Source organism: Kogia breviceps, chromosome 12 (genome assembly GCF_026419965.1).
Source record: "Kogia breviceps isolate mKogBre1 chromosome 12, mKogBre1 haplotype 1, whole genome shotgun sequence".
Taxonomy (NCBI): Eukaryota; Metazoa; Chordata; class Mammalia; order Artiodactyla; family Physeteridae; genus Kogia; species Kogia breviceps.
In genome coordinates, this window is record NC_081321.1 from 95,889,057 (window position 1) to 95,915,091 (window position 26,035).

The window sequence follows — 26,035 nt, forward strand, 5'->3', positions numbered from 1 at the left end:
CAGGTGCCAAGAAAGGCAACTCATCCAAGCTGGGGAGCTGGGGAGGGCTTCCTGGAGGAGGTGAACCCGGATTTGAGCCTTAAAAAGATGGTTGGATCATTGTAATCAATGTGTACTTACTGTTCTGCACCTTTCCTTTTCTCTCAAGTGTATTTTCACACGTGCATCTCCACGCCCCGATGTATCCAGATATTTACGGTCAATGGCTTCACTCATCAAGGTGCCAGGTTGGCTTGAGCAGCCCGCAGTTATTGAACGTAGGCCCATTTCTGGTCTTTGGTCCTGTGATTAGCACCACCGCTCCCGGGGCGTCGCAGCTCCTCCTCCCCGCCTCTGAGGAAGCTGCTTCTGACAGGTGGGGTGACAGGCAGAGGTGGAGATGGCGGCAGCTCTGCATCTCTCCAGAGAAAGCCCCAGAGGCCTCTGCCGGAAACTGCATCCGCATACAGCCCCCACCAGGGGAGCCACCTACAGAGGGCGTTAGACCTCTGAGGCAGGAAACCCAAGGAGTGCAGGCAGTCCCAACATGCCTGCCATGCGGGCCCCTCCGGATGCCTCCAGGCTTAGTTTGTGGCCACCCCTCTCCCTAGCTCTGCCCTCCCCAGCCGCTTGAGCCAGCATCCGACTGATGTGGCCGCTGTGTGAACCATAGGTGATGCTGCCAGCTGGACACCCTGGCTACAGAGTGCGGGGTGCCACGTGGACTGACTTTCAGTGGCGTGAAAATCCCCTTAGGCGAGGGACTTGCCTGGCCAGGTCTCTTCTTTAGCTTTGAATTCCTTACAAGGTCTAGGCTGGTGCCAGGTATGCGGTGAGAAATCAGTCACAGTCTTAGAGCCTTCGTACATTCGTACGTTGGAAGGGGTCTGACAGAAACAAATCTCCAAGAATGAAATGTCATGCGGCAGGTGGGTGTATTTGAGACACGTCGGGGACCTCCTGTTGCCTCTGAAGTCATGCTCTGTGGGCGCCTGCCCACACCACTTTTGGGGTAAGCCAGTCTCGAACACAAAAGTGTTTTGGGGCCAAGGAATGCTTAATGCACTGGCCCAGCCTCAGCTCCAGCCTGTGAGCCACAGGTCAACTTAAGACAGCCTGCGCGCCAGGTCCTCCGCACCTTCTCTGTCCCCCACCGCCAGCGCCCCCGGTTTCACAGAGGCAAAGGGTGCTGGAAGGATAAATAAGAAATTAAATCTGTTATGAGGAAGGGGAACGAGGAGGAGGGACACGGATAGAAATGACATTTCTAAAGTATACCTTTATCAGGAACTTCCCTGGCGGCACAGTGGTTAGGAATCCGCCTGCCAATGCAGGGGACAGGGGTTCGAGCCCCGGTCCGGGAAGTTCCCACGTGCCGCGGAGCAACTAAGCCCGTGCAAAGCAACTACAGAGCCTGCGCGCTAGAGCCCGCGAGACACAGCTACTGAGCCCCGCGTGTCGCAACTACTGAAGCCCGCGCGCCTAGAGCCTGTGCTCCGTAACAAGAGAAGCCACCGCAATGAAAAGCCCGCGCACCACGACGAAGAGCAGCCCCCGCTCGCCGCAACTAGAGAAAGCCTGCGAGCAGCAACAGAAAAAAAAAAACCAACGCAGCCAAAAATAAATAAAAAGTATACCTTTATCAAAAGTTTTGAGCTTTGAGCCATATACTGTTTTTTGTATTCAAAACTTGACATTAATTTTTAATTAATTTGGGAAAAGAACATGCTTTGGGAAGGACTAGCAGGGTGGCAAAGAGGGTAATTGGAGGATAAGCTGGGGCTGTTGGGAAGAGGAGAGGCTAGAAGGCGTCCTGAAGTATTTGCTGTTTGTGCAAAATGGAATTTTAGAAAGCGGGGAAAGAGTACGTAGAAATCAGCTATGGTGCAGGGAACCAAATGCTTCCTGCATCCAACCTGGAGCGTCAGAGACAGAACCAGAGCTGAAAGGAACCTTGGAGGTCACAACATTCAGTGGTTTTGGAACTGAGGCCCAGCAGCTTGTTCTAGATGCCACATCAGTGCGTGGAGAGGTGGAGCCAATGCCCCCTCCCCCACCCCACCCCCAGCCCCAGCCGGCCAAGGCAGGTGTTGGTCTTTGTGGAGGACGACCTACAGAACTTTGGCTTCAACCACACGTTCAAGTAAGTGGCCTAGGGACCTCCGAGGCCAGTGTCCTGGTGAGAGGGGCAGGGAGGGGACTACAGCAAACAGCCAATTGCCGCCAAGTTCCCCAGGCTGGGACACAGGCTAGGAAGCAGGACATCACCCAGGACGAGCCTGAGCCCGGTTGACAGAGCTGCCCCGCTTCCGTGGTGCCTGCTCTCTGCCTGCCCTCCAGCACCTGTCCGCTAGGCACCTGCCTCTTCTCCCCGTCCCCGAAGACCAAAGGAACCCCAGGCTGCAGGTTTGTCACTCCCCTTAGAAGAGCAGGCTTCAGGCTCTGCAGATGGCGTAAAGCCCCAATTATGCGCGCCGCATGCACACCGTATGCCTGGGGGGGCACGTGTGCATTCATAGCATATGGACCAGCATCAAAACATGCCAACAACCCCTCGAGACTCCCAAGCCCACAGGTAGGTGCGTGACGCCCACTCATGTGCCTGTGCGCGCCCACACAGTACATCCTTGTGCCGGGCTGCCTGCTGCCGGGGTCTCGGGGCCCAGCCCGGGCTGGTGTCCTCCGCAGGCCCTGCTCCCCGCGGGGCCCAGCCTCCAGGGCTCCTCTGCCCCGTGGGCCGGAGTGTGTAGTGCACGCTCGCTGTTCTCACCTGGCAGGCCCGGTCCTGGCTCCCAGCCTGGGGGAGACCTTCCCTTCGCAAAGTTAGATAACACCGGGCTCTCTGTCAGAGGATTGGTGCTGTGTCTCCACGTGCTGAGGCTGGCGCAGGGCCAGGCCCGCCCTGCCAGGCAGCAGGAGGGGAAGGCCTGGCTGCAGCCGGAGCTGGCGGGTGGCCGAGCTGGGGGTGGACGGGCGGGCCGGGGCCCGTGCTGCCCATTGGCTGCCTCGGGCTCCCGCCCCGCCTGCCTCCAGAGCCTGTGGCTGCCCGGCCAGCTCCTGCCTCTCCAGCTGCTTCTAAACTCCCCCCAGCAAGCACCCCCTGCCGGGCCATGTCGAGCTGCGACAGGATCGGAGTGGCCCCTGCCATGGACATGCCTGAGGTCCTCAAGTCCCTGCTGGAGCACTCTCTGCCTTGGCCAGAGAAGAGGACAGGTAGGAGAGGAGGTGGTCTGCGATGGCTGGCTGCCCAGGTGCCCAAGGGGTGGAGGCTGCCGTGGGCACGTTGGCCGGATAGGCATCTCCAAGCGAGAGGGAGGGGAGGGTTCCCAGCAGCGGTCTGCCCTTGGCCTCTTCCTGGGCGAGGAAGGGCTGGGGTGCAGAGAGGGACATGGTAGGGAGTGGTACCGTCACCGGGGGACTGCTCCCCAGGGCCTGCTAGCTTGGGGAAGCCGTGGCCAGCGCGTGGCCACCGACAGGTGCCACGCTCACGCGGGCCAAGGACGGGACCAGAGGGCCCTGCTGAGAGTACGCACTGGATGCTGACTGCTTATTAAGTTCCCTCCCTCTGCGTGTTGGGGCGGCAGGGCACTGGCAGAGACTGTAGATTCGGGCAGCCTCCCGCGTCTGGAGAAGAGGCTTTCCTTTGGGCGTCTGCTTCGGCTCCCTCCCGCTCGCTGGAGGGCTGAACCCGTGGATGGGATGGAAGCTGTTATGTAACAGGACCACAGGCTGGAAGCCCCGGTTCCTAGGATACCACAGGCAAACACGGGGCGAGGGAGCCGGCGGAGGAGGGTGTGGACCGAGGGCCAGAGCTGGCAGCCGGCACCAGGTGTCTCCCGAGTCCTGCCTGAGAGACCCAGGGCCATGCGAACTTTGGGCGCCAGCCTGCTGAGGGCGCTCCCTCTTGCCAAATATTTCTCCAAATCGCTTCTGTTCTGAGATGTCAGGTCCTCATTGCTCAACCTCCACAGGCGCCTTTAAAGGAGCCCGGCCGCCCTCGGCTGCCGGAGTCTGACTTAGGAGTCCCAGGTGTCCCCTCAGGGGCCCTTTCTCAGGCCTCTCCCTCACCTGCTGTGCTGGCACCTGATACATCTCATCACCAGGCAGCCCTGGCTGTCCCCACAGGACTTCCTTCCACGGGACCCTCAGCCCGTTCCCAAGCTGGAGGCCGAGGACACACAGCACAGCCCCTGCCCTGACACACCTCGGGGAGTCAGGCTCGGGAAAGGAGGGCGGCAGGCTCCGTTCTTGGAGACACTGCCCGAGGGAAGAAGGCGGCTCCCAGAGCTCGGGGCAGGGTCCCCCGTGGGCTCTCTCGTCTAGCTCCAGGCCCCCCTCAGGCCTCACCTGTGGGCAGCCTGTGCCCTCCTGGCGCTCAGGATCCGAGCTGCTCACGAGGAGAAGCCCGTCACCTCGAAACTCTCCACTCAGCCTGGCAGATGAACCACAGCTGACTTTTTCTTACCACCTCTGAACACCCCATGTGGGTAGGTGAGGCTGGAAGTCCTTCCAGAAGCTGGAGGAATAGGGCTGTCTTCTTGGTCCGGGCACCCAGGGAAGGTAGGGCGGCCCAGGTGGCCCAGTGCAGACACAGGGAGTAGCTGGGCTGCCGGCGGGTCTGCAGGGTCAGCTCCCGGCTGGGCAGGGAAGGGGTCTTGGGGGCAACTCGGGGCGCTGCTCCTCGGCCCTGAATAACAAGGTCTATGAAGAGCAGCAGTGGCTGCTGGTCCCCGACTCCCCAGGGCCCCGCGACAGCCGCAAAGTCCCCACCGCGCACCGTGGACGGCAAAGTCGGGGCCCAGCGCCGAGGGGACTCGCCCAGGGTCTCAGGGATAGCTCTGCCAAGAACTGGCAGCCTCACGGCGGACAGTTGGTTTGGTACAGCTGGGTCGGTCCACGGGGGACGGACCAGAGTCTCAGGCCACCTCCTATCACTTCCCTACATGGTGTCTCACTGAGAGTCAGAAACATGAGACCCGGACGGACTGACAGATGCCAGTGGGTGGATGAAATTAGGGGACGAGGGTCAAAGAGTCAAGGGCGTCAGTGTGACCCACAAAGACCTCGCTCTTCTCACTGCCCCTAACCTGCCATCGCCACTTTCCAAAGCTCCCAGACTCTCCAAATCTTTCATAAGAATAAACGTATCCACCTGAAGGCAATATACCTTGGTGAAGAGACTACACCACCATCAGAACTAGGACTTCCAGTGGGCACGCAGCAAGCATAGTTGACCCTTGAACGGCATGGGGGTCAGGGGCCCAACCCCCCTCACAGTTGAAAATCTGCGTATAACTTTATAGTCACCCCGTGGGTACACGTTTCCACATCCTTGGATTCGCCCAACCACAGATCAGATAGTACTGTACGTAGTTAGTGAAAAAATCCACGTGTAAGTGGACCCGCGCGGTTCAAACCCGTGTCGTTCAAGGGCTTCTCCCCCGCGGGCATCCCTCACTCTGGCTTCGGACCCCCGGGAGGAGGGCAGCAGAGGCGCCGCCTGCCCCTCAGTATTGCCCGCCCAGAGCTTTGGTGTGAGGGGCGCAGGTCTCTCCGGGGAGGGGGACAGAGACCTCTTTACAAAGTCCCCACTCGCCCCAGCCCGGTGACTGTGCTTCGGCTCACACGGGGGTCACGTGCAGAGCACACCTGGGGTCCAGCGGGAGGGGACGTCAGAGGAGAGCCCTGTGGAGGGTGAGAACGGGCCCTCACGAGACTCTGCTCTCCCTGCAGCCTCTCCATTTTCTAATTCAACGACGCTCCCTGAGCCCCGACCTCAGGGCCTCTCCCTTTTGCTGCCCTGGGCCTCCCACCCCAGCCTGTGTAGCCTCCCCCCTTTCCTGGTTAAGCAGGCTTCCTCCAACGGTGCTGACCAGGCTCGAGACTCCTCGGCTTCAGGCTACAGCCACCAGCCGGTGGCCCCTCACTCTGGGCCACCCGTTCAACCAACCTTCTTGTAGGCAGAGAAATCTACGTCCAGCCGGAGGGTGGGTCTGTGCCCCAAGCTCTGACTCAGTTTCCCCTCTGCCTCTGGGCCCTGACCCCTGAGGACTGTTCTTCCTGTTTCCGCACCTGCCTTTCCTCCCAACGATCCTCTCCCAAGAGGCCATTCTGTTGCAGACGGCTCACTCTCACACTTCCTTCTCCAGGTTCCGGAAGACCCTGCTTCTCTAAACCACGCTGTTAGCTCTTTACGCCCTGTCCTTGCCTCATTCCTTGGCTCTGCTCAGAGGCCGCCCCTCATCTTTCTGCCAACTTTGGTCACTCAGGCCTCCTTTTCAGGGAACCATGTAGTGTGAAAGCGTACCAGAGGTTGAACGAGGCCATCACTTCGAGCTGAACAGGCAGGTTCCCCGGGTCAGGAGCTCCTACCCAGCATCGGTGTCCTTGACGTGCCTCTCTCCATCCCCAATCTTTGAGAAGAATACTTGCTTCACAGGCTTGTGGCCAGGATTAAACGAGCTATCCCATGTGAAAGCGTTTGCAGACTGTGCAGTGCCACCCTGCTTTCTCTGTGAAAGGCAAACAGCAGCTGGGCCTGGCATTTATGCTCCTTCCACGGACATCACATTTGCAATCCGACCTTCACTCCCTCACTTCCACCCTCCTTTCCATGGATATTCTCCTTGAGAGAAGGGGACGTTGCAAGTTTGTGGGAGCATACTCAGGGCTGTCTCCTTGGAAACACGTGCTGAGGCTGCTGGGGGCATGGCGCCAACAGCCCCGCACCAAACAGGACAGCCCAGCTGAGCCGGCCAGAGAAAGGGCTGGATGATAACAGGCCAGATCTCAGTGGGACTCTCTGGGGCAGAGGCAGGGGTCTGGCTAGCCTCCTCGTGGGGGATTGAGGCGAACAGGCGAGAGAGTGGACTCCGTGCAGCCTGGGCTGTCCTGGGCTTGGTGTCAGTAAGGACCATGTGGTCGCCTCCACTCCCAGTCTTGGGGAACCAGAGCAAACCGGGGAGACCATGAAGTTTGCTTCCAGGGAAGAAGTGCGGGAAGGGACCTTCTTTGTACTGGATGTGTTCGTTCTAATCCTCACTACTACCACCTGCTAAATGGCAAGGAAACACGCGCAGAGGAACTGGCTACCCTTGGGGCCAGTACGCAGGCCTGCCTCTTCTTCACCCCAGCGCCAGGGACTCATCCTTCTCTCCCTGTCCCCCCACCCCGTCCCATCCCCATCACCAATCAGGGCAGCGTGAGAAACTCATTCTCACCGAGTGTCAGAAACTGACAGCAGTGTCCAGCAGTCCAGGTGGCTTTTGCATCTTAATGGGCCTGTCCCGAGGCCAGGTTGCTAAAGGGATGAATCCTGGGTCTAATGGCCCCTGTTTCCCAGGTGCTTTTACATCTCCGTCTGTGAAATGGGTTTGCAAGGGAGCTGTGATGATCCATTGTACAGATGAGGAGCCTACTGCTCAGCGATGGGAAGGCCACACAGCTGTCGAGGGGCTCCATCCCAGCTTGGCCGGCTTCCAGGCTCCTCCCTCCCTCCCCACAGGATTCCCCGGGGTCTCTGGAACCAGGTCTCAGGGCAGTACCTCTCCAGTCACCCAAACAGTCATCACGTCGAGTCCTTGCTACACTTGTGACACAGGGGCGAGTGAGACAAACGCTGCCCCTGTTCGCCTGCTGTTTGCATTCCAGCGGGGAGACAGAGAGTCAGCAGTCGGGGAGGTCAGGGCCAGCCTCTCTGAGGGGGGGACGTTTGAGCCAAGGCCTGGAGGGTGACAAAGAGCCAGGTACATCAACAACTTTCAGGTTGAGGGAACAGCACCTGCAAAGGCCCTGTCCTGGGGCAAGAGAGACACATGTGTCTGAGGAGTGAAAGGCCACTGTGGCTGCAGGAGGGGTTTTATTAAGTGGGAAGGAAGGAAGAGGTGAGGTTGGAGAGGCCCGCAAGGGGGAGAGCCTGCAGGGCCTTGAAGGTCATAAAGAAGAGTGAGGCCATCACCTCCCTGCCTGCAAGGTCCGCCCCACACACTCACACTCACACACACACACACACACACACACACACTCTCTCTCTCACACTCACACACACACACACACACACACACACACACAACTACTCTTGGGGAAGTGGTAGCTTAGGAGGAACAGGGTGTTTCCAGGACAACCCAGCATGAAATTGTGGTAAGTGATAACCTCCGTGTGCCTGAATTGACTCCTTTCCTTCTCAGGCCCAGAGGGTAAGTAACTTGCCCAAGGTCACACAGGAAGTAGTCAAAGCAGGAATCAGACCTAGATGTTCCAGCTTCAGAGCCCACACCCTACACCAACACGGCCTCCACTGGAGAGCCCTTGGCTGTCAGGAAACGGCTGTTGAGACATGGCAGAGCCTGGAGGTGAGGGCTGCTCTCTGCAAATGGCACTCTTGGGGCACTCCCTTCCACAACCCGAACCTGGGCAGCGGACAAAATGCAAGCCAAACAGGAAACTAGTACTCTTGAGAGTATTGACGAGATGGGCAAGAGTTAGCAAAGGGCCTCCACCCGCCACTTCTCCCCTAGGACACACTGAGACCGAGGGACAAACCACAGCCCAGAGCCACGCAGCCACAGGTATGCGGGCTCAAAAGGAGGCAGTTGTTGGCAAGGCCAGTGGTGGCGGACTTGCCATAAAGAAGGCTCATGTTTGTTATTCCAGGTTTGCTTGTGAATCAAACACAATGACTGTTATTTAATGTTAATAACGTTCCAGATGTATATGACTTGGCTCCGAAAGGTTTTGTTAACCCTCCTACCAGCACCAACAACAAAGCGAGCCAACAAATACTTACTGAGTTACTACCCTGAACGAAGCTCTGTGCTCTCCTGCCTTTGGTGTCAAGCACACAGATAACTGGGCTTTGTTAGAGCTCAATGGAAGCCTTCTCACCGTCCTGCTCTTACAGACGCCAGGCTCATGTCACATTGTGCAGTAAGTCAGAAAACGGAGTCGTACTGTCCTGTTAGATGCTGACTCTGTGGCCAAAGAGATCATTATGCAGTATCTGGTCAAAGGTTCCCATGCTGGAGTTTTAACTCCTCTGAACTTCAAATTTAAATAATCCAAATTGGTATAGCAGCTTAATGAAAGGCACCTGTTCTGCATATGCTCAGCTGAATTAAATTTTTAACTTGGGTTGGTTAGCAAGTTTCTGGAACACTAAAGAGTAAAATGTAAAGCCAGTCTAGCTCTGGAAAATGGACATTTCACATCCCTTCTCTGCAGTAGCTTAGACTGTAGAACCCACCCACAGCCTTGTCCCCTCACCCAAAATAATCCTACCCCTCACCCAACACAACCTGAACAAAGGGGAGGGGTGGAGGCCCACGCACTCCGTGCCATACACTCTTCAGGCTGGCACATGACATTGCTTCCCACACATAATCCTCAGAACCACTCTATGAGGTAAGCAGATCCATTTCTGTTTCCAAGAGAAAAATAACTGAGACTTAGGCAGCAGAAGTCCCTTGCTCAAGGCCAAGTGGCTGGACAGCGCGTGGAGAGACTCTACCCAGGTTTGCATCCCACCCCCACAAAGTCACTGCTGCCCCAGGACCGCACTTCCCTCAAGAAGTTGCTGCACTGAAACCCTATTACTATAAAATACTAAGGTATCACTTCATAGCTTTAAAGTCTTAACCATGTAATAACGTGTTCGTTTGATAGAGTTTCTTTCTTTGTTGGGCCCACAAACTCTATGGAAATTAGCTCATTACTTCTCACAACATTTATTCCTCCACTAAGAGATGAGGCAAGGCTGCGCTGTTATTCCCACTTTACTGATAGGAGGCAGAGGTAGAGACAGGATGCTGTGGCTCTTCTCGGATCAGCCAGAGGGTGAAGGCAAGAACATAATGGCTCCCGCCTCCGGGATGGTGCTGTTGGCAGTGTAGCTCACCTCCCAGCTTGCAAGTAAGCACGAGAGAGAACATGTTTATAACGTTCCTGCCATGGTGTTTGTGACACATTTATCCTGCGGTTGTCCAGGGAAAAAAAAAAACCCTCTTTGGGGAGTGTCGGTACATGAACAGAGGACCAAATCAAAACTAAGTTTTAAGGCCCTAAGCTGCTTACTGAGCTTCTCACCAGTGCCACTCGCCTGTTAAATCAGTTGCTCCAGGATGGGTGATAAGCAGAGTAAGCATTATCCCTTTTGGACAACCGCAGCTTTAAAAAAAAATCGAAATCTTTACTCCCTCTTACTACATACCACCTTTGTCATAAAATGAATGTTATAACCTTCAACTGTTATGTTACTACAAATCCTCCTCTAATACCTTGAGAAATTTTTTCTCTTCAATAATGTCACATTAGCCATGAAAATATACATTTAACTCTAATCCAGCAAGCTGCTCCATGGCCAAAGTAGCCATTTTTAAAAAAACTTCATACATTGTTTTAATCAATTTCCTCGCACCGTCCTTTGAAATTTGTTTCTAAAAACCTCTAGGTCAGTTTATCCTAAAGATATATTAGTTTAGCCACATACACAATACCACTAGCAAACACTCTGCAACACAACAGATGTTCTGCACACAATTTAGCACTTTCACTAAATAGTGACATGGGCGCCGTACCTGCCTCTAGGATAATGGATACACCAAGCAGTGGATTTGCACCCATCAGTGGTAGTAAAGCTATGAAAACTACTGTTTGTGGCAGGGTTGCAATTGTACATTTTATACGACTGGCTTAGGAAGCCTCACAGGTCAATCCTGCCCTATCGCCGTCCAACATATAACGAAACGTGGCCTGGAGAGATGAAGCAATTGACTGGAGGTATCAGAGTCAGAAAGTGACTGAAGTCTAATTCGTGCGGCCATAAGAACTTGAATTTTGGAGTCAAGCTCCATCCCCTGGCCTTGACCACCACCCAGATTTTCTTCAAACCTCTTGGTTTCCAGGCTTGCTCAGGGGCCCAGCCTCTTCTTCCTCCTCAACTCCCAGTTCTCATTGTATCAGCCTGACAACTTTCATCTAGCTGCGTGTCACGCACCTACCCTATGAACCAGGGACTAGGCCCTGCCATTCCCCCAGCCCCGCCCGCAGAAGGCAGGAGTCACCAGCCGATACAGGACAAATAAGCCGAAGTCCCTGCCCTCTCAGGGAGGGAGAGTCTAGTTTTGTTTGGGTTCAAGGCAGGGAGTGATCTGTGCTGTAAAGAGGTACAAAGTTCTGGGTGCCACTTACGAGCAGCTTCCTAGAAGGCCTCCACACTTGTGTACCCCCTCACGTTTTGCATTTTTAGGCGTTTCCTGAGGAACTCCCAGGGAGTATCTGTAAATATTTTGAGAAGAGGTAGTTGTGCCACAAAATGTGTAACCGGTACCGTGTGTAAAGGAATTTTGTTTTATTTTTTTCCCTAGGAAAAAGAAGGGAAGGTCCTAGAGAGGAACAGAATTTCAGAGCTGTTTAGGGCTTTAGAGATTATCTAGCCCAACCCCTAAATTTTATGGACGAAGAAACAGGCTCAAGTGAAGCAACTGGACTTTCCCAAGGTCACAAGCTAGTAAGTGCGAGGACGGAAGCGTGTACTCTGGCTCTGGCTCAGGGCCGGGCTCTCTCTCTCCACCCGCGGCCTCAAGAATGCTCCCTCCACGCTAGTGTTTATCTGGCCGCCACGCCCGCACCAGAAACCCGGGATCAGTGAGGAACCTGACACCCTCTTCAGCGGCGGCCAAGCCTGCCCCGGCCGTCCCTACGGGAACAGGTCGCCGTCCCCGGCCCTGCCCTCCGCCAACCTCTAGATCGCGGGGAAGGTGGGGTGAGGACGGGCCTCTGCGTCCCTATCCCACGACCCTGGGCAGAGTCCCCGGAATAGAAAGGCCCGCTGTGCCCCGCCCCGCCGCAGCCCCGCACGTGCTGCGCCTCGTGCACCGCCCCGGGCCCCGCCCCCGCCCTCCATTGGCTGTTCCGCGCCTTCCTTCTTCCCCCTCCCCACGCGACTGGACTCGGCTGCATCTCCACGTGACCCGCGGGGTGGAGGGGTGGGGGGGCTCTCTGATAGGCTCCCGACGCTGGCATGGCTGCTCCCGGCCCCGCCTCCCTTCAGCGCGTCCAGAAGGTGGTGAGATTGGGATGCGAGGGAAGGGAGAGCGGTTACAGTGGTCCGAAAGGAGGGCAGGGGTTACGAAGAAGGAGGCGAAGGTGAAACCGCTGGTAGAGGGGAAGAGGCTGTCGCCGAAAAGGGTCTCCGACCCAGACTCCAGCAGGCACCAATCAGGTGACAGAGAGGCGGACGGGGCGGGGCCTTCGGCCCTGCTCCTCACCTGGCCCCGCACGTGTCTCGTTTACCCGGGCGGCCTAACCAATTACGGCCCGGAAGGCTGAGCCTGCCCCTCTCGCGGGGCGGGCCAATCTAAGACTGCCATCCGGGGAAACTAGCCTGGCCTTATGAATAATTAATATGACAGAGCCTGTCCGCAGGCGGGGTAGGGATGGAGGGAGGCGGGGGTGCCGCTGGGCGCCTGCGCAGTAGCTGCCCGTGTCGGCAGCTGCGGCGGGTCGCACGGCTCCGTCCCATCTCGGGGGGCGGGCGGGGGAGGCGAGGCGCGCGAGCAGAGCGCGGGGCACGATGTCCGACGCGGGCGGCGGAAAGAAGCCGCCTGTAGAGCCGCAGGCGGGGCCGGGCCCGGGGCCGGGGCGCGCAGCCGGGGAAAGGGGCCTGCCGGGCTCCTTCCCTCTGGTCCTGAAGAAGCTGATGGAGAACCCCCCGCGCGAGGCGCGCCTAGGTGAGGGGAGGGGGTCCGCGCGCGCTGGGGGCGGGGTTTCTGCAGGGGCGGGGCCTTGTGAGGGCGGGGCCTCGGAGGTCGGAGGTCTGGGTGAAGTGGTCCAGCGGAGGGGGATGGGGCCAGGGATGGTGAGGGGCCCGGAGGGCGAGGCAAAGGGGGTGGGAAGAGAAGGTCGGGGAATGAGTTGAGAGAGGTTGGGTCAGATGGGGGGTTGGCGGGGAAGGGTCAGGAGGGAGATGGTAGAGTGGGGGTCGCAGTGAGGAGGTTCATTGGGGCGGCCGGGAGCGCGCGCGACGTGTAAGGTTTACTGAGGAGGCTGATGGGGGTCGCAGCAGCCCCCTAAACGAGGCTCCAGGGCGCCTTCTCTGGGGACGCCTGCATCAGAATCACTTGGGGTGCTTGTTTAAAATGCCGATTTCTGGGCCCCACCCTTTACCCACCGACTCTGCGGCTCCTGGGACAGGAGTCTGCATTTTAAGGAGCGCCCCACCCCACCTCCGTGATTCCAAAGTCCACTAAAGTTTGAGATGCCCTGATAGCGAATTGTCTTCGTATATGGCCATCCCCCCTCCTGAGAGGAGGACCTGTCTTCATCTCTGCGTGTGAGTATCCCCAGGTACTAGGTACTCACTGGAGATTTTCTGGAAATGAGTTTCAGGGCTGCTGCTGAGGTGGGGGAGGGGTGTCAGGAGAAGGAATGGGAGGCGCCTTCTGAGGGGGAGGTTGGGATGAGACAGGTAGAGGGATGAGGGTCAGAACGAGGCCACTGAGGCCCTTCACCTGGTTGTTTGGGGCTGACCCTAGTCTTTGGGGCCACAGTGGCAGGGCTGGGCTTTGTCTTGTTTCCTAGGCCACAAGGGTCCCTGGGGCTTCTGTGGAAAGCAGCTTTGGCCTTGTTTTTTGGCCTGGGAACGTGAGGTTCAGGGAGCAGCAGGAGTGCCACCTACAGTGGAGTTTTAGGTGCGCTGAGGTATGATTTCAATCTGAGAGATTTGAATTTCGCAGAACCCCTGGTGTAGTTCAGGGATTTGGGAAGGAACGGGCCTTTTGTGAATTACCTGTCTGGGGGGGTTAATTTTATTTTTTAAAATGCCATTTCTCTTCCTTTCCTGGGTGTGTTCTCAGGCTCCCATCCCTATGGGTTGGGTTACCAGTAGCTTCCGCGCCTCAGGTGAGGCCAGGCCCTCTTCTCCTGCTTCAGGACCTCATATGCACAGACCCTTTTGTTTGTTTTTAAGGCAATGCTTTGTTCCAAATCTGGGGCTGAGTTAAGCTGCCTCAGGACAGGTGTACACATCTGTCAGGTTCTGTCAGATTACCAAATAATAACCATCCATCACAATAATTCTACCTTACATTTACAGAATGCTCACAGAGCAGTTTGGCATAATCTTTATTTAGTCTTCCACAGCCATCCAGTAGGGTATTACCCCACTTCTCAGATGAAGAAAGCTGAGACTCAGAGAGGTGAGGATGCTTCCTCAAGGTCACATAGCTAGCCCTTACCTGCTCTTTACTGTATCACTGGCAACCACTGTTGATGTCAGTCCCTCTGACCTGAGTGAAGGGCCTAGTCCTTTATCATCTCTTACAATTAAAACTCCATCTTATAAAAACACTGATTAAAAATATGCTTAATTGCTTAGGCCAGGCAAAACCTGGAACTTAGTGTTACTCATCCTTTTAGTAGGGCTGTTTTTCTGTCTCCTCCCTTCTCCTGCCTCCTTTGACCCCCATGACCCCGCCCAAATGACCAGAATGTAGAGTCAGTATCCCAAGGAAGGAGACCAGGGAGGCCATCTGGCCCACCCAGCCCACCAAAGCTTGGTTTTGTTACTTCCCATTTGGTTTTAAACCAAAGCCTGGTACAGAAGGCAGTTGCAAGAATTCAGGTTAATTTGTATTAGAAGCCACGATCAAATTCTGTTTGTCAAAACCTCCACCTTCTTAACTCACTGGGTGTGTCCATTTTTATTGGACCAACAGGCTGCTTTTTGGCTGTCTGTGGTCTAGGAGTCCGTGCATGACTGGCTCACTTCCAACATAATCATATTTGATTTCTCTTTTTCATTTCAGAATCCAGAATTCAAAGTTGTCTCCCTCAATTTGAAAACCCATTATGAACTTGTCGTGATTTTATCTCCCACTTACCTGATTAGCCTCCCTGTCACTTTGATTTCCTTCCAACCTTGTCACATTTTTCTCTTGTCTTCTTTTCTTAATTTACCCTTTCTTGGATATCCAATCCACGTGTATAACTTTGGGGCTGAAACAATTAGGTGGGATCCCGTCCCCACTGATTGATTAGTTTTGCTTTGAATGGGAGCAAGCTTTCTTCTACAGCTCCGCCCCTCTCTTCCCTCCCAGAAAACCCGCCTTAAGTCTTCTCTCCTTATTCAGGGATAGAAGTCTCTTGAAATGGTTGCTCTGAAAAAGGTCCTGAAAAGACAGCTCCAGGCCCTCTCTTTTTAAGAAACCTGAAGGGAGTCTGTTTACAAACCCAGCCTTCTTCATTCATTATACACATCTTCCTATGGCTCACTGTCTGCCTGCTCCTGTCTTGGTCCCTGAGGTCTAGAAATGAATCAGACGCAATCGCTGCCCTGAACAAGCTCACGGTAATAATGAATGCCTGCTGTGTGCCAGGAGCTCTACAAGACACTTTCACATGTTACCTCTGATCTTCGCCAAAGAGGCAGCTTTATCCTTATCTACAGTGGAGGACACTGAGGCTGGGAGAGGTTGAGTAACGTGGCTAAAGTCACAAGTCACTGCAGCGGGTGGCAGAGCTGGGATTCAAGCCCCGGGCTGGGTTGCTGTGGAGAAGCACAGCTGGAGGGGACAGGACAGGAGAACACAAGAGTTCTCGGCCTGAGGAATCAGCCCTTTCCTAAGATATCAGGAAGGGTCAGAAACTCATTTCCTCCCTGTAGCCTCTCTCCGGCAGATGCTAATCTCACAGCCCATTCTGAATTAACCCCGGGGATACATCAGGCCTCAGAGCTTATGGAGAGCATCCTAGGAAACCCAGGCGTGGATGAGGGTCTGCTGCCACCTCTAAAGGAGATCAGTGCTCCTGGTCCAAGCACCAGGTTGTAACTGGAGAATAGAGTGGGCTCTTGAAATTCATGGATGGATCAGGACTCCAAGAGAGGTGGGTCCACCCTGTGAGGCTCACTGCTCGCCTCCTGGGATTGAGTTACCCTCTTGAGTGATGTCTCATCACAGATTTTGTGTCTGCAGATAAGGAAAAGGGGAAGGAAAAGCTGGAGGAAGACGAGGCTGCAGCAGCCAGCACCATGGCCGTCTCTGCCTCCCTCATGCCACCCATCTGGGACAAGACCATCCCATATGATGGCGAGTCTTTCCACCTGGAGTACATGGACCTGGATGAGTTCCTGCTGGAGAATGGCATCCCTGCCAGCCCCACCCACCTGGCTCAGAACCTGCTGCTGCCTGTGGCTGAGCTAGAAGGGAAGGAGTCGGCCAGCTCCTCCACGGCGTCCCCACCATCCTCCTCCACCGCTGTCTTTCAGCCCTCGGAAACCGTGTCTAGCACAGGTTGGTGATGGGCCTTCGGGCAGGGCCACCTGCCACATCCGAGGAAATCTGCTTCCACTGAGGGCTGCTGGTGGCCGCGCACCTAGTGAGCTCCTCCTCTCAGGGGAGGTCCCAGTGGGCCGACAGGGAGCAGCAACCCTCTGCTCCTCACCCTTCAGCACGGTCCCCCGAGGCCGGACGTGAACACAGCAGTCCCCTCGGCAGCAGCCGGAGCCTTTCTGCTGGCTGCCTGCCGCAGGTGGCCAGGCCGGTGGAGCGAGGCCTCCCGGCCAGAGGCCTCACGGCATAGCAATCCGGCCTGCGCTTCCTCAGTGCCGCTCTCCACCCCCCGCGCACCTTGCCACAGGTGATTAGGAAGCCCAGGCGACAATAATAGTAACAACAACAACAGCTAACATTGATAATACTTAGCACTTACTCTGTGCCAGGCATTACCACGTAAGCCTCACAAAAGCCTCCTTATGAGACTGATGCTATTATCCTCATTTTATAGGTGAGGAGACTCAGAAGTTAGGTAACTTGCTCAAGGTAACACAGCTGCTAGGAAGTGGAGGCAACATTGAGCCCAGGATGTTTGGCTGTTTAGCCAGGTACGCTCAGGCACTGGCATGAAGAAGGCATTGCTGCTGCCAGGACAGATACCACCCTTGGGATTCCTCCCACGTCCTCTTGTCCGCTTTCTGTTTTACCTCTGGAGATCAGTTGGTTGGTTTTCTTGCCCCTGGGTCACGAACCCACCAGAGGAGGCATGGCCCCTGTTTCAGGGTCTCTGCAAAGCGTTCTGCAGGCTCAGTTCGAGGCGTATAGGCTGATGTCTCCCAGGAAAGACCCCAGGAACTGGTGTGGAACCCAGGGAACCTGCACCCAAGGAATTGTCATGCTCAATTTTTTTTTCTTTTTATTTTGGGAAAACGTTCAAATACAAAAGTAAAAGGCTGCTGTAATGAACCTCCAGTAACCATCACTCAGCTTCTATAATAATTAACTTGTAATCTCTCTTGTTTTCTATAACCTCTTCCATTCCCTTAACCTGATTATTTTCATTCAAATCCTAGGTATTATATCATTTCATCGATAAATATTTCAATATACATATAAACTATAAGGGCTCTTTTAAAAAACAGAACAAAAATACCAAGTTAACATCTGAAATTGACAATAAATCTATCAGCATTCAAATTTCCAAAAAGTTGTCTCATAAATGTTATTGCTTTACAGTTCATTCGAATCAGGAGCCAAACAAAACCCACATGTTTCAGTTAGTTATGTTTCTTAAATCTCTTGTAATCTATGGGGTCCCCTCTCCTTTTTATTTCTTTGCAGTTTATTGGTTGAAGAAGCTGAATTGTTTGTCCTGTAAAGAAAGTATTGCACATGCTAGGTTTTTCTGACTATCCCTGTACTGCCTTTTAACATGTTCCTCTGCCCCTCATTTCTTTCCTGTAAACTGTTCAGCTTGAGAGGCTTCAGCTGATTCCAGCCAAATTTTTGTTTGAAGGCAGCGCATTTTTAAAATATTTATTTTATTTTATTTTTGGCTGCGTTGGGTCTTTGCACGTGGGCTTTCTCTAGTTGCAGCGAGCAGGGGCTTCTCTAGTTGCGGAGCACGGGCTCTAGGTGCGTGCGCAGGCTTCAGTAGTTGCAGCATGCAGGTTTCAGTAGTTGTGGCTCGCGGGCTCTCGAGCTCAGGCTCAGTAGTTGTGGCACAAGGGCTTAGTTGCTTCACGGTATGTGCGATCTTCCCAGACCAGGGATCGAACCCGTGTCCCCTGCATTGGCAGGTGGATTCTTAACCACTGTGCCACCAGGGAGGTCCCTGAAGGCAGCTCATTTTTGTGCTGGTCGGGTTGTCCTGCAAGGCCGGTTCCATGTGTGGGTAGGGGACAGAGCTGGAAATGAGCCCTCTTCTTACACCTTAGACCATCTGGGTGGCATTTGCCTTTGATTTTGTTTTTAAGTAAACCTTCTTAATGAAGTATGGCATCCAGAAGTGCCAGTGGGCTTCCCTGGTGGCGCAGTGGTTGGGAGTCTGCCTGCCGATGCAGGGGACACAGGTTCGTGCCCCGGTCTGGGAAGATCCCACATGCCGCGGAGCAGCTAGGTCTGTGAGCCATGGCCGCTGAGCCTGAGCGTCTGGAGCCTGTGCTCCGCAACGGGAGAGGCCACAACAGTGAGAAGCCTGCGTACCGCAAAAAAAAAAAAAAAAAAAAAAAAAACAGAAGTGCCAATATCATAAGTATACCACTCAATGAATCTTCACAGAGTGAACTCACCTGTGTAACTACCACCCAGATCAGCACAGAGAACACTGTTGGTATCCCCAAAGTGCCTTGGGACCCCTCTCGGTCCTTACTCCCCAGAGGTAACCACTATCCTTATTTCCATCACCAAAGATTCATTTTGCTTATAGTCGAATGTTCTATAAATGGAACTGTATATTATGTTCTCTTCTTTTTTTAAACAATCATAAGTTAATTACATTTATACTCTCACATTTATAGCTTCCTATAACTAGCCTTATAGTAACATAGAAATCATGTGGGCATCAGTAACTAACAAAATAGATTTACAGAACATACTTATGGAAAATTTCTGTGACAGAGAGAAAAGCCACGATACAGATGAAGTAAGAGTTGTACACGGTAGAAATGAGAGAGTTCATTTTTCAGTTCCTTCTGTAGAAAAGACATAAGTAGTAGGTATTCTTTTGTGTCTAGCTCCTTCCTTAACTCCGTTTGTGAGAATCATCCATGTCGTTGCCTGCAGCAGAACTTTGCTCATTTTCATTGGTGAGTGGTATTCCATTGTTGTATTGTTTGACTACACCACAGTTTATCCACTCTTCAGCTGATGGGCACATGAGATGCTTCTAGTTTGGGTTTGTGCGTAGCACTGCCATGAACATTTGCGCGTGAGTCTTCGGTAAATACCCGTATGCATTTCTGTCGGGCATTTACCAAGGAGTAGAGCAGCTGGGTCATCAGACATGTACCCAATCAGCATTTGTAGATGTTGCCAAATAGTGTACAAAATGGCTGTAGCCATTTATACTTCCATCAGCAGGACAGGGGAGGTATAGTTGCCAGCCTTGGGTGCCTCGACTGTTTGTTGTTTATTCCTATAGTTACCACATTGGTCCCTGGTCATTCACTCCTCTGACACTCATCCTTGTTTGTAATTAACCCCTTTGATAGGATACAATTAGATTATATGCATGTTCCAGTTAAAACCTAAGTCTGATCATGTCACACCTCTGCTCAGAACCCTCCAGTAACTTCTTTCAACTCGGGGTGAAAGTCGAAATCAGTGGCCCTATTGACATTTGGACCAGATAAATTTTTTGTTGGGGTTGGGGAGGGACTGTCCTGTGCACTATGGGATGTTTAGCAGCATCCTTGGCTTCTACCCACTAGATGCCAGTAGAACATACCCCCCCATCCTAACATGGTCACATATCCCCTGCAGAACAAAATCGTCCCCTATTGAGAACCACTGCTTTATTGGGATTAAAGGCCCCATGTTTTCTGTTCTGGGCCTTTCCGGTTACTCCTGCCTCTCATCCACTCACTGAAGCCACACTGGTCTCCTTTGCTCTTCCTTGACTATCCCAGGGCTTGCCTGCGCCCAGACCGTGCACCTGGTGTTCACTCTCTGAAATGTTCTCCCAAATACCCACGTGGCATCTAACAGTTTTATATAGATATTTGTAATTTATCTTGTGTAATGTTGGCCTTCCCCACTAGAATAACATTCCATGAACGCAAGGATTTTTACTTGTTTTGTTCACTGCTTTGTCTTTGGCACGACGGTTCCTGGCATATAGTAGGTGTTCAATAAGTATCTGTGGACTGAATAATTATTCTGTGTACTCCTATCAGTAGCATTGAACAAGTAGGCCAAAGGTGTAGATTTTTAAAATAAATTATCTCTAATAACACATAACCTTTGAAGAGGTTTTTGGTGTATTTGTTTGTTTGTTTTGGCCGCTCTGCACAGCTTGTGGGATCTTAGTTCCCTGACCAGGGATTAAACCCGCGCCCCGTGCAGTGGAAGCGCGGAGTCGCAACCACTGGACCGCCAGGGGATTCTCCCTAACACATAACCTTTGAATTCCGAAAGTTCCTTAAATCCAGTGTCCACTATAAAGCCACAGCCAGGTAGGGCGGAGAAGAACAAGGATTCAGAGTCAGCCAGACCCAGACTTAAATTTTAGTTCAGTCATTTACCATCCATGTGATCCTGGGAAAACCATGTCATTCTTTGAGCCTTAGTTTCCTCATCTGTAAAATAAGGTTAACACCCATCTCCCTTTCAGAGTTGTTATAAGACTAAATGAGCACAGCCTCTGATTCGTCTCAGGGGATTCAGACATGGAAGCCATTTCGTTATTCAGTCTGTGTCCCTAACCCATTACAATTCCTGGTGAGATTCAGCTGTTTCTCATTACTTGAGAACTTGAAACCACAGGAAGTTAAGGGGGTACGATGATTTAATGTTTTGCTTAACATTTCTGGGGGGGAAAAAAACAATCGGAAATTTTTGTCTTTTTCAAGGGCCTCTGTTTCCTTTTGAGCATTTTGTTCCTAAAGGGAAGAATTCTTTCCATGTTTGTGTTGTTGAATTGAATCACATATGCCAATCTGGCTTGGGGGCTGGTGCTGTTGTAGTTTTTCTTCCCTCCAAGCGGCAATGGCTTGTGCAACCTTGAGATTTCAAGCAGGTGTCTGGGTGTGTGACGTGAGTCTTGGCTGTCCAGTGAGTCTAGACTGTTTCAGGACCACCTGCCTCTGTGTCTTTCAGAATCCTCCCTGGAAAAGGAGAGGGAGACACCCAGTCCCATCGACCCCAACTGCGTGGAGGTGGATGTGAACTTCAATCCCGACCCTGCCGACCTGGTCCTCTCCAGTGTGCCGGGCGGGGAGCTGTTCAACCCTCGGAAGCACAAGTTTGCCGAGGAGGACCTGAAGCCCCAGCCCATGATCAAAAAGGCCAAGAAGGTCTTTGTCCCCGACGAGCAGAAGGTAACCTGGTATATCCACTGTAGTAAAGGTGCCGTGTTGGCTCAGAAGCCAAGGGGCTGGGCTTCTTCACATTCGATTGCATCCAGAGGACCCTCCCTCCTTGTGGACACATTTAGAAAGGCGTGAGCTCAGAGCTTAGAGCCACATCCTGCAGCAATTGAGAGAAAGAAAGGGAGTTGGGTGGCATTTGGCCCCTGCATGACTCCCTGCAGCTTGTCTCTTTCCTTTTTGGCAGCCAGCTGCGCTGATGCTCTCACTTCCCTGGCTTCAACCCAGCCTTCGGGCAACAGCTCACTAGGCCACAGAAACTGGGGTTGAACAAGCCCTCACTTTGAAGGACAGAGGATAGTTGTATATTGCCATCGCAGGGATTAGCAAGCAGCCTTCAAGCTGGTGGTTTGTAGGAACTGGGAGGGGGGAGAGAGAGGAGGATTTTGCAGTTTTTCCCTTCCCTCTGATGAAAAGCTCATAAGAAGGACTTTTCTTATAAGCTTTGGAGTCAGGCAGGCCTCAGGTTCCTCATCTGTAAAGTAGGAATAACCATACCTGCCTCTTGAGATGTTTCTGAGGCTTTAATAATAATAACAATAAATATGGTAAACTTTTATGTGGTCCTTACTGTAAGCCAGGCACTGGTAAGCCAAGCACCTTGTACATATTAACGCATTTTATCCTCAAGCAACTCTGTGAGGTAATTACTGTAATTATCCCCTGTTGTAAAGATGAGGGGCACGAGACATTGCGAGGTTAAGGAACTCGCATGGTCCCACTGCTAGAAAGTGGCAGAACCAAGATGGGAGCTCAGGGCACTGGACTCAGAGTGCCCACCCTTAGCCACAGCCAGAGTGCCTAAGGGAGGCAAGAGCACAGGCAGTGCCTCATGTCGGGGCAGCACAGAGCAGGCCGCCCGTAGGCGGAGCGCCCTTCTTCTGCCACAGATGCCACCAAAGGCTTGCGTTCTCATCCCGCCTCCCTGGGAAAGGGCGGCCCCCCCGCCCCCCGGTGTCCCAGACACATGCAGCTCCCTCCCCGGGGCCCCAGCTCTCATTCTGGCCGGACCACGTGGGTTATAAGAGGAATCGGGTGTGTGCAGTGCTGGCAGGAGGGGAAGGTTGGGTTCCCTCGTGGGAGAGAGGAGAGACCCACAGAGGACCCTTCCCGACAGGATGAAAAGTACTGGACGAGACGCAAGAAGAACAACGTGGCGGCCAAGCGGTCCCGGGACGCCCGGCGCCTGAAGGAGAACCAGATCACCATCCGGGCGGCCTTCCTGGAGAAGGAGAACACAGCCCTGCGGACGGAGGTGGCGGAGCTGCGCAAGGAGGTGGGCAAGTGCAAGACCATCGTGTCCAAGTACGAGACCAAGTACGGGCCCTTGTAACCCGTGCCCCCGCCCGGGCGCGCTGCCTCTCCTCAGACCTCTGCCTGGGACCCCTGAAACCCACCCCTGCGTGGAGACTTATGACTCGTCGTGGGCGCATGGCGGTGCATCTGCCCCAGGAGCCTTCACGTTCAAGCTTCATTATCACATGGCCAGCACGGCAACCTCCCTGGGGGCCAGCCTCCTCCCTGGCGGGATGCGAGAGAATCTGCGAGGTGGTGAATCAGCCTTAGTCTCTGTTCTTGGCTGTCTCAGTTGGACCGGAAGGGGACCTCTGGAGCATGGGCTCTTCTTTTCCAGGGTACCCAGGCTTCCCTGACTCTCCCTGCTTCTCCAGCCTGGGCTGTCCAGGCCTGTCTCCGCAGAATGAGTCATGATGGCTGTCGCCCTTACATCTTCTCAGGTAGCAGGGCGCATTTCCAGGCAGGGAGGGTCTGTTGTCCTCCCCAGAAAGTCTTAGAGAAAAACATCCGTTCCCATCTTCCTCAAAGGTAAAAAGACATGCCAGCTCCTCTGTAGTGTCCACGTGGGTGCCAGGCCGCAGCGGCTGGGTGTCTGCACAGCCTGGGACGGGCTTTGCGTCTGGGCCTGCAACAGAAGTGCACCCAACCATTCCTGGCTCCCTCACCCCTTTTCTCTGTGGCTCCGAGGCCTGGAAGGAGGAGGCCCCGGTGAGGGGTTCCCTCTGCGTTCCACCCGCCGTTGGGGAGAGACTCCCAGGGTGGTGGTCTGAGCCTTGGTCGCCGTGCATATCTCCTCTTCTCCAGGTCACTTGTGGAGGCCGCCTGAGTCAAATTTGTCCCACCAGACTGGGCCTCTGGGCCTGCTGTTTCTTTTCATCCAGTGACCAAGTTCAGATCTTGGATTTAAAAGAAAAAATCTCCTCGTCTAGGAAGCTTAACTTCCTGGAGCTGGGATGCGCCTTCTGCATGGTGTTCAGAAAACCGGTCTCCACGGCCCCTCACGCTGTAGGTAGGGAGCTGGGGCATGTTTCTCGAGAAGCTCCTGCTCTTTCTTGCTCTGCTTTCCCGTGCGGGCCAGGCCCGAGTCCGCTGTCCCTGAAAAGCAGAAGAGGGCTTCCCAGTTCTGGCTTCAGGATCCACCCCGTGCGAGCGGCCTGGAGGTCGTCACCAGGCAGGACACCTGGTCACCTGGTCGCAGCACAACTCTTTTGGAACAGCGGGCTCTTGGGACATTTACATAGGCTAGAGTCCCCTCGATCTGGGTCCCAGGAGACAGCCACCCATGCAAGCCTGGCTGTGGTGTGGTGCGGAGGGGCCCACCTCCCAGCTGCTCCTTTCTCTTGTGTCCAGCTGGACTTGTCCTTTGGCTCTGCCCGAAAGGTTAATTAAGGAGACCCAGGGAAGCGTCTGCTCGCTGCGGTCAGCTGGGGCACCCAGAGATGGGTGTTTTTATTTGCTCAGGGCAGGCAGCCTGTGGTAAGGAGGGGTCAGAGGTGACGGGCACACTTTGTCACATTCACCACTGGCTTTATTTAAAGTGGCGGCTCGGAGTCCTGGGCCTTGACCCGTAAAGACTTTTCATAACAGATGTTAAAAGCAGGGGAAGCCATCCACTGGCCGTGGACCACACCCCAGGGGAACGCCACGGCCTTCCAGGGACCTGCACACCCATCTCTCCAGGGGACTTGACAAGGGTCCCTGAGGCCAAGGGGTGTCAGCGCCCTCCCTGCAGGTCCCCGACCTTTACTTTGTGGTTCTATGAAAACCATGCTCACACTTTCCGCTCTATTGTAACCACAACAGGGCAGTTGCGTCCGGCGTGTCAGTGTCCTGCCCTGGGCAGCCCGCCCGCCCGGGCGCACTCCCCCTGGTCTGGCCACCCACCAAGAGGGCACTTCTCGTTTTTGTTATTGGTAGAAGAGCCACCAGCTTAAAAGCTCTTCATTTTCTTTGGCCAGAGGTGTATGGTTTGTGCTTTTTTCAGTTTTTTTCCCTAAGAGATGGACGGACATTTAGTCTCCGGGTGGTGTCCACTTTCCGACCCCAACGGGTGAGATGATGGCCTGATGTCTCTTCTCTTTGTCCCACCTTCTGCCTGGCCAGTGCCCTCCCCTTCTACACCTCCCCACCGCCGCCAGCCAGTGGGTGTCTGGTTCTCTCCTTACTTGGGAAGAGTGTGGTGCTGGCTTCTTTTAGAAGAGCCCCGTTGAGCCAGGAGCCTGGCAGGGACAGGAAGGAGATGTCCGTGGAGGTTGACACCTTGGGGAAAAGGGTGCTCAGGTAAGCATGTCTTCTTCCCAGGCTTCAGGGTCAAGTCCTTGCAGGAGGAGTGGGTGGTGCCTACTCAGTTTCCATGTGGAGTTGGGAGTCTCCTGGACTCCCCGCTGGACCCTCTCTATCTTGGGGCTGACAGCCAAAGACTGAGGCGCCTATACTCAGATCTTTGACATCCTCTAAAAAGCACTGGAGACTAGAGACGCCAATGTAGATGGCTTTCTATGGGCTTGCAGTGGGCTGGGAAGCGCCATCCCTACCTAAACACCCTGTCTTCAGCCTCACTGCAACCTCAGAACAGACAAATCATGAATGAATGAGCTAGAATGTTGCAAGAATATGCATATGATAAATGTATATCTAGATAGAGAAATATATATATTCAGAGAGAGAGAGAGAGAGAGAGCTTTCACAATGGCCAGCAGCCTTGTGGAGGACCTGGGTATCTTACCCTTGAAGGGCCAGAGGAAAGGGTTTGCCTGTCTGGGTCCTGAGGTTGCGGAAGGCACATAGTAGCGAACCTTGACTCGGTAAGCATCACCCTGGTGAGGGGACCTGCTGTGGCCCTGGAAGGCAGCTCCTGCTTGAGGTGGGGTGGCAGGCATGGGGGCCGGCAGAAAAGGGCCCCTTCATGCTGTGCAGCTCTCCAGCCAGGGCCCTGGGAGCAAAGGGCTGAAAGCCCCTGGTTTTCATGGCAAAGCCCCACCCCAGAGCTCCTTTAACATCTGTTAATTAAGTGCAATAAATTTTTCTAGAAAATGGCAAAGATGACTTCCAGGTGGATATTGCTGTCTTACAGTGTTGGGGATGCCAGAACACCACTTGGTTTTATTTTTCTAAGTGCATGTGATGTGACAGAGTGTGTGGGGCTCTGCGTCCTCCCCTGGGAGCTGGCATTCCAGCAGGCCTCTCTCTCCTTTACCTTTGCTGGGGAAGGAGGCAAGGCGCAAACCCTTCTTCCCAGCCGGTGAGGGCAGAGGCAGAGCGTAGCCCACTGGCCTTATGTGCGTGTGTGCGTGCGAGTGTGCCGCTGCCGGTGGGCCGGAGTGATGTGGCGGGAGGGAAGCGGGGAATGTATCCTTTTCAAACGAAATTAAATATTTTGAGACGAGAATTGTGGGGCTGTCTTTT

The 26,035-nt window shown here is 54.0% G+C and overlaps 1 protein-coding gene across 6 annotated transcripts; it reads left to right on the top strand.

Annotated features, from left to right (window-relative positions):
• Positions 1-1,814: 1,814 nt before the first annotated feature.
• Positions 1,815-26,018, top strand: TEF (TEF transcription factor, PAR bZIP family member). Of its 6 annotated transcripts, none has more exons than XM_067010284.1 (5): positions 1,815-2,122; positions 3,070-3,192; positions 15,948-16,265; positions 21,066-21,286; positions 22,452-26,018. In XM_067010284.1, the coding sequence occupies exons 2-5, from the start codon at positions 3,090-3,092 to the stop codon at positions 22,665-22,667; spliced, it is 858 nt and encodes a 285-aa protein (XP_066866385.1). In that variant the 5' UTR covers positions 1,815-2,122; positions 3,070-3,089; the 3' UTR covers positions 22,668-26,018. The 6 variants fall into 6 exon arrangements, with proteins under 6 accessions (XP_066866385.1, XP_066866387.1, XP_058937082.1 ...); XM_067010286.1 differs by lacking the exon at positions 1,815-2,122 and adding an exon at positions 2,222-2,385; XM_059081099.2 differs by lacking the exon at positions 1,815-2,122 and having other exon boundaries at positions 2,873-3,192.
• Positions 26,019-26,035: the final 17 nt, after the last annotated feature.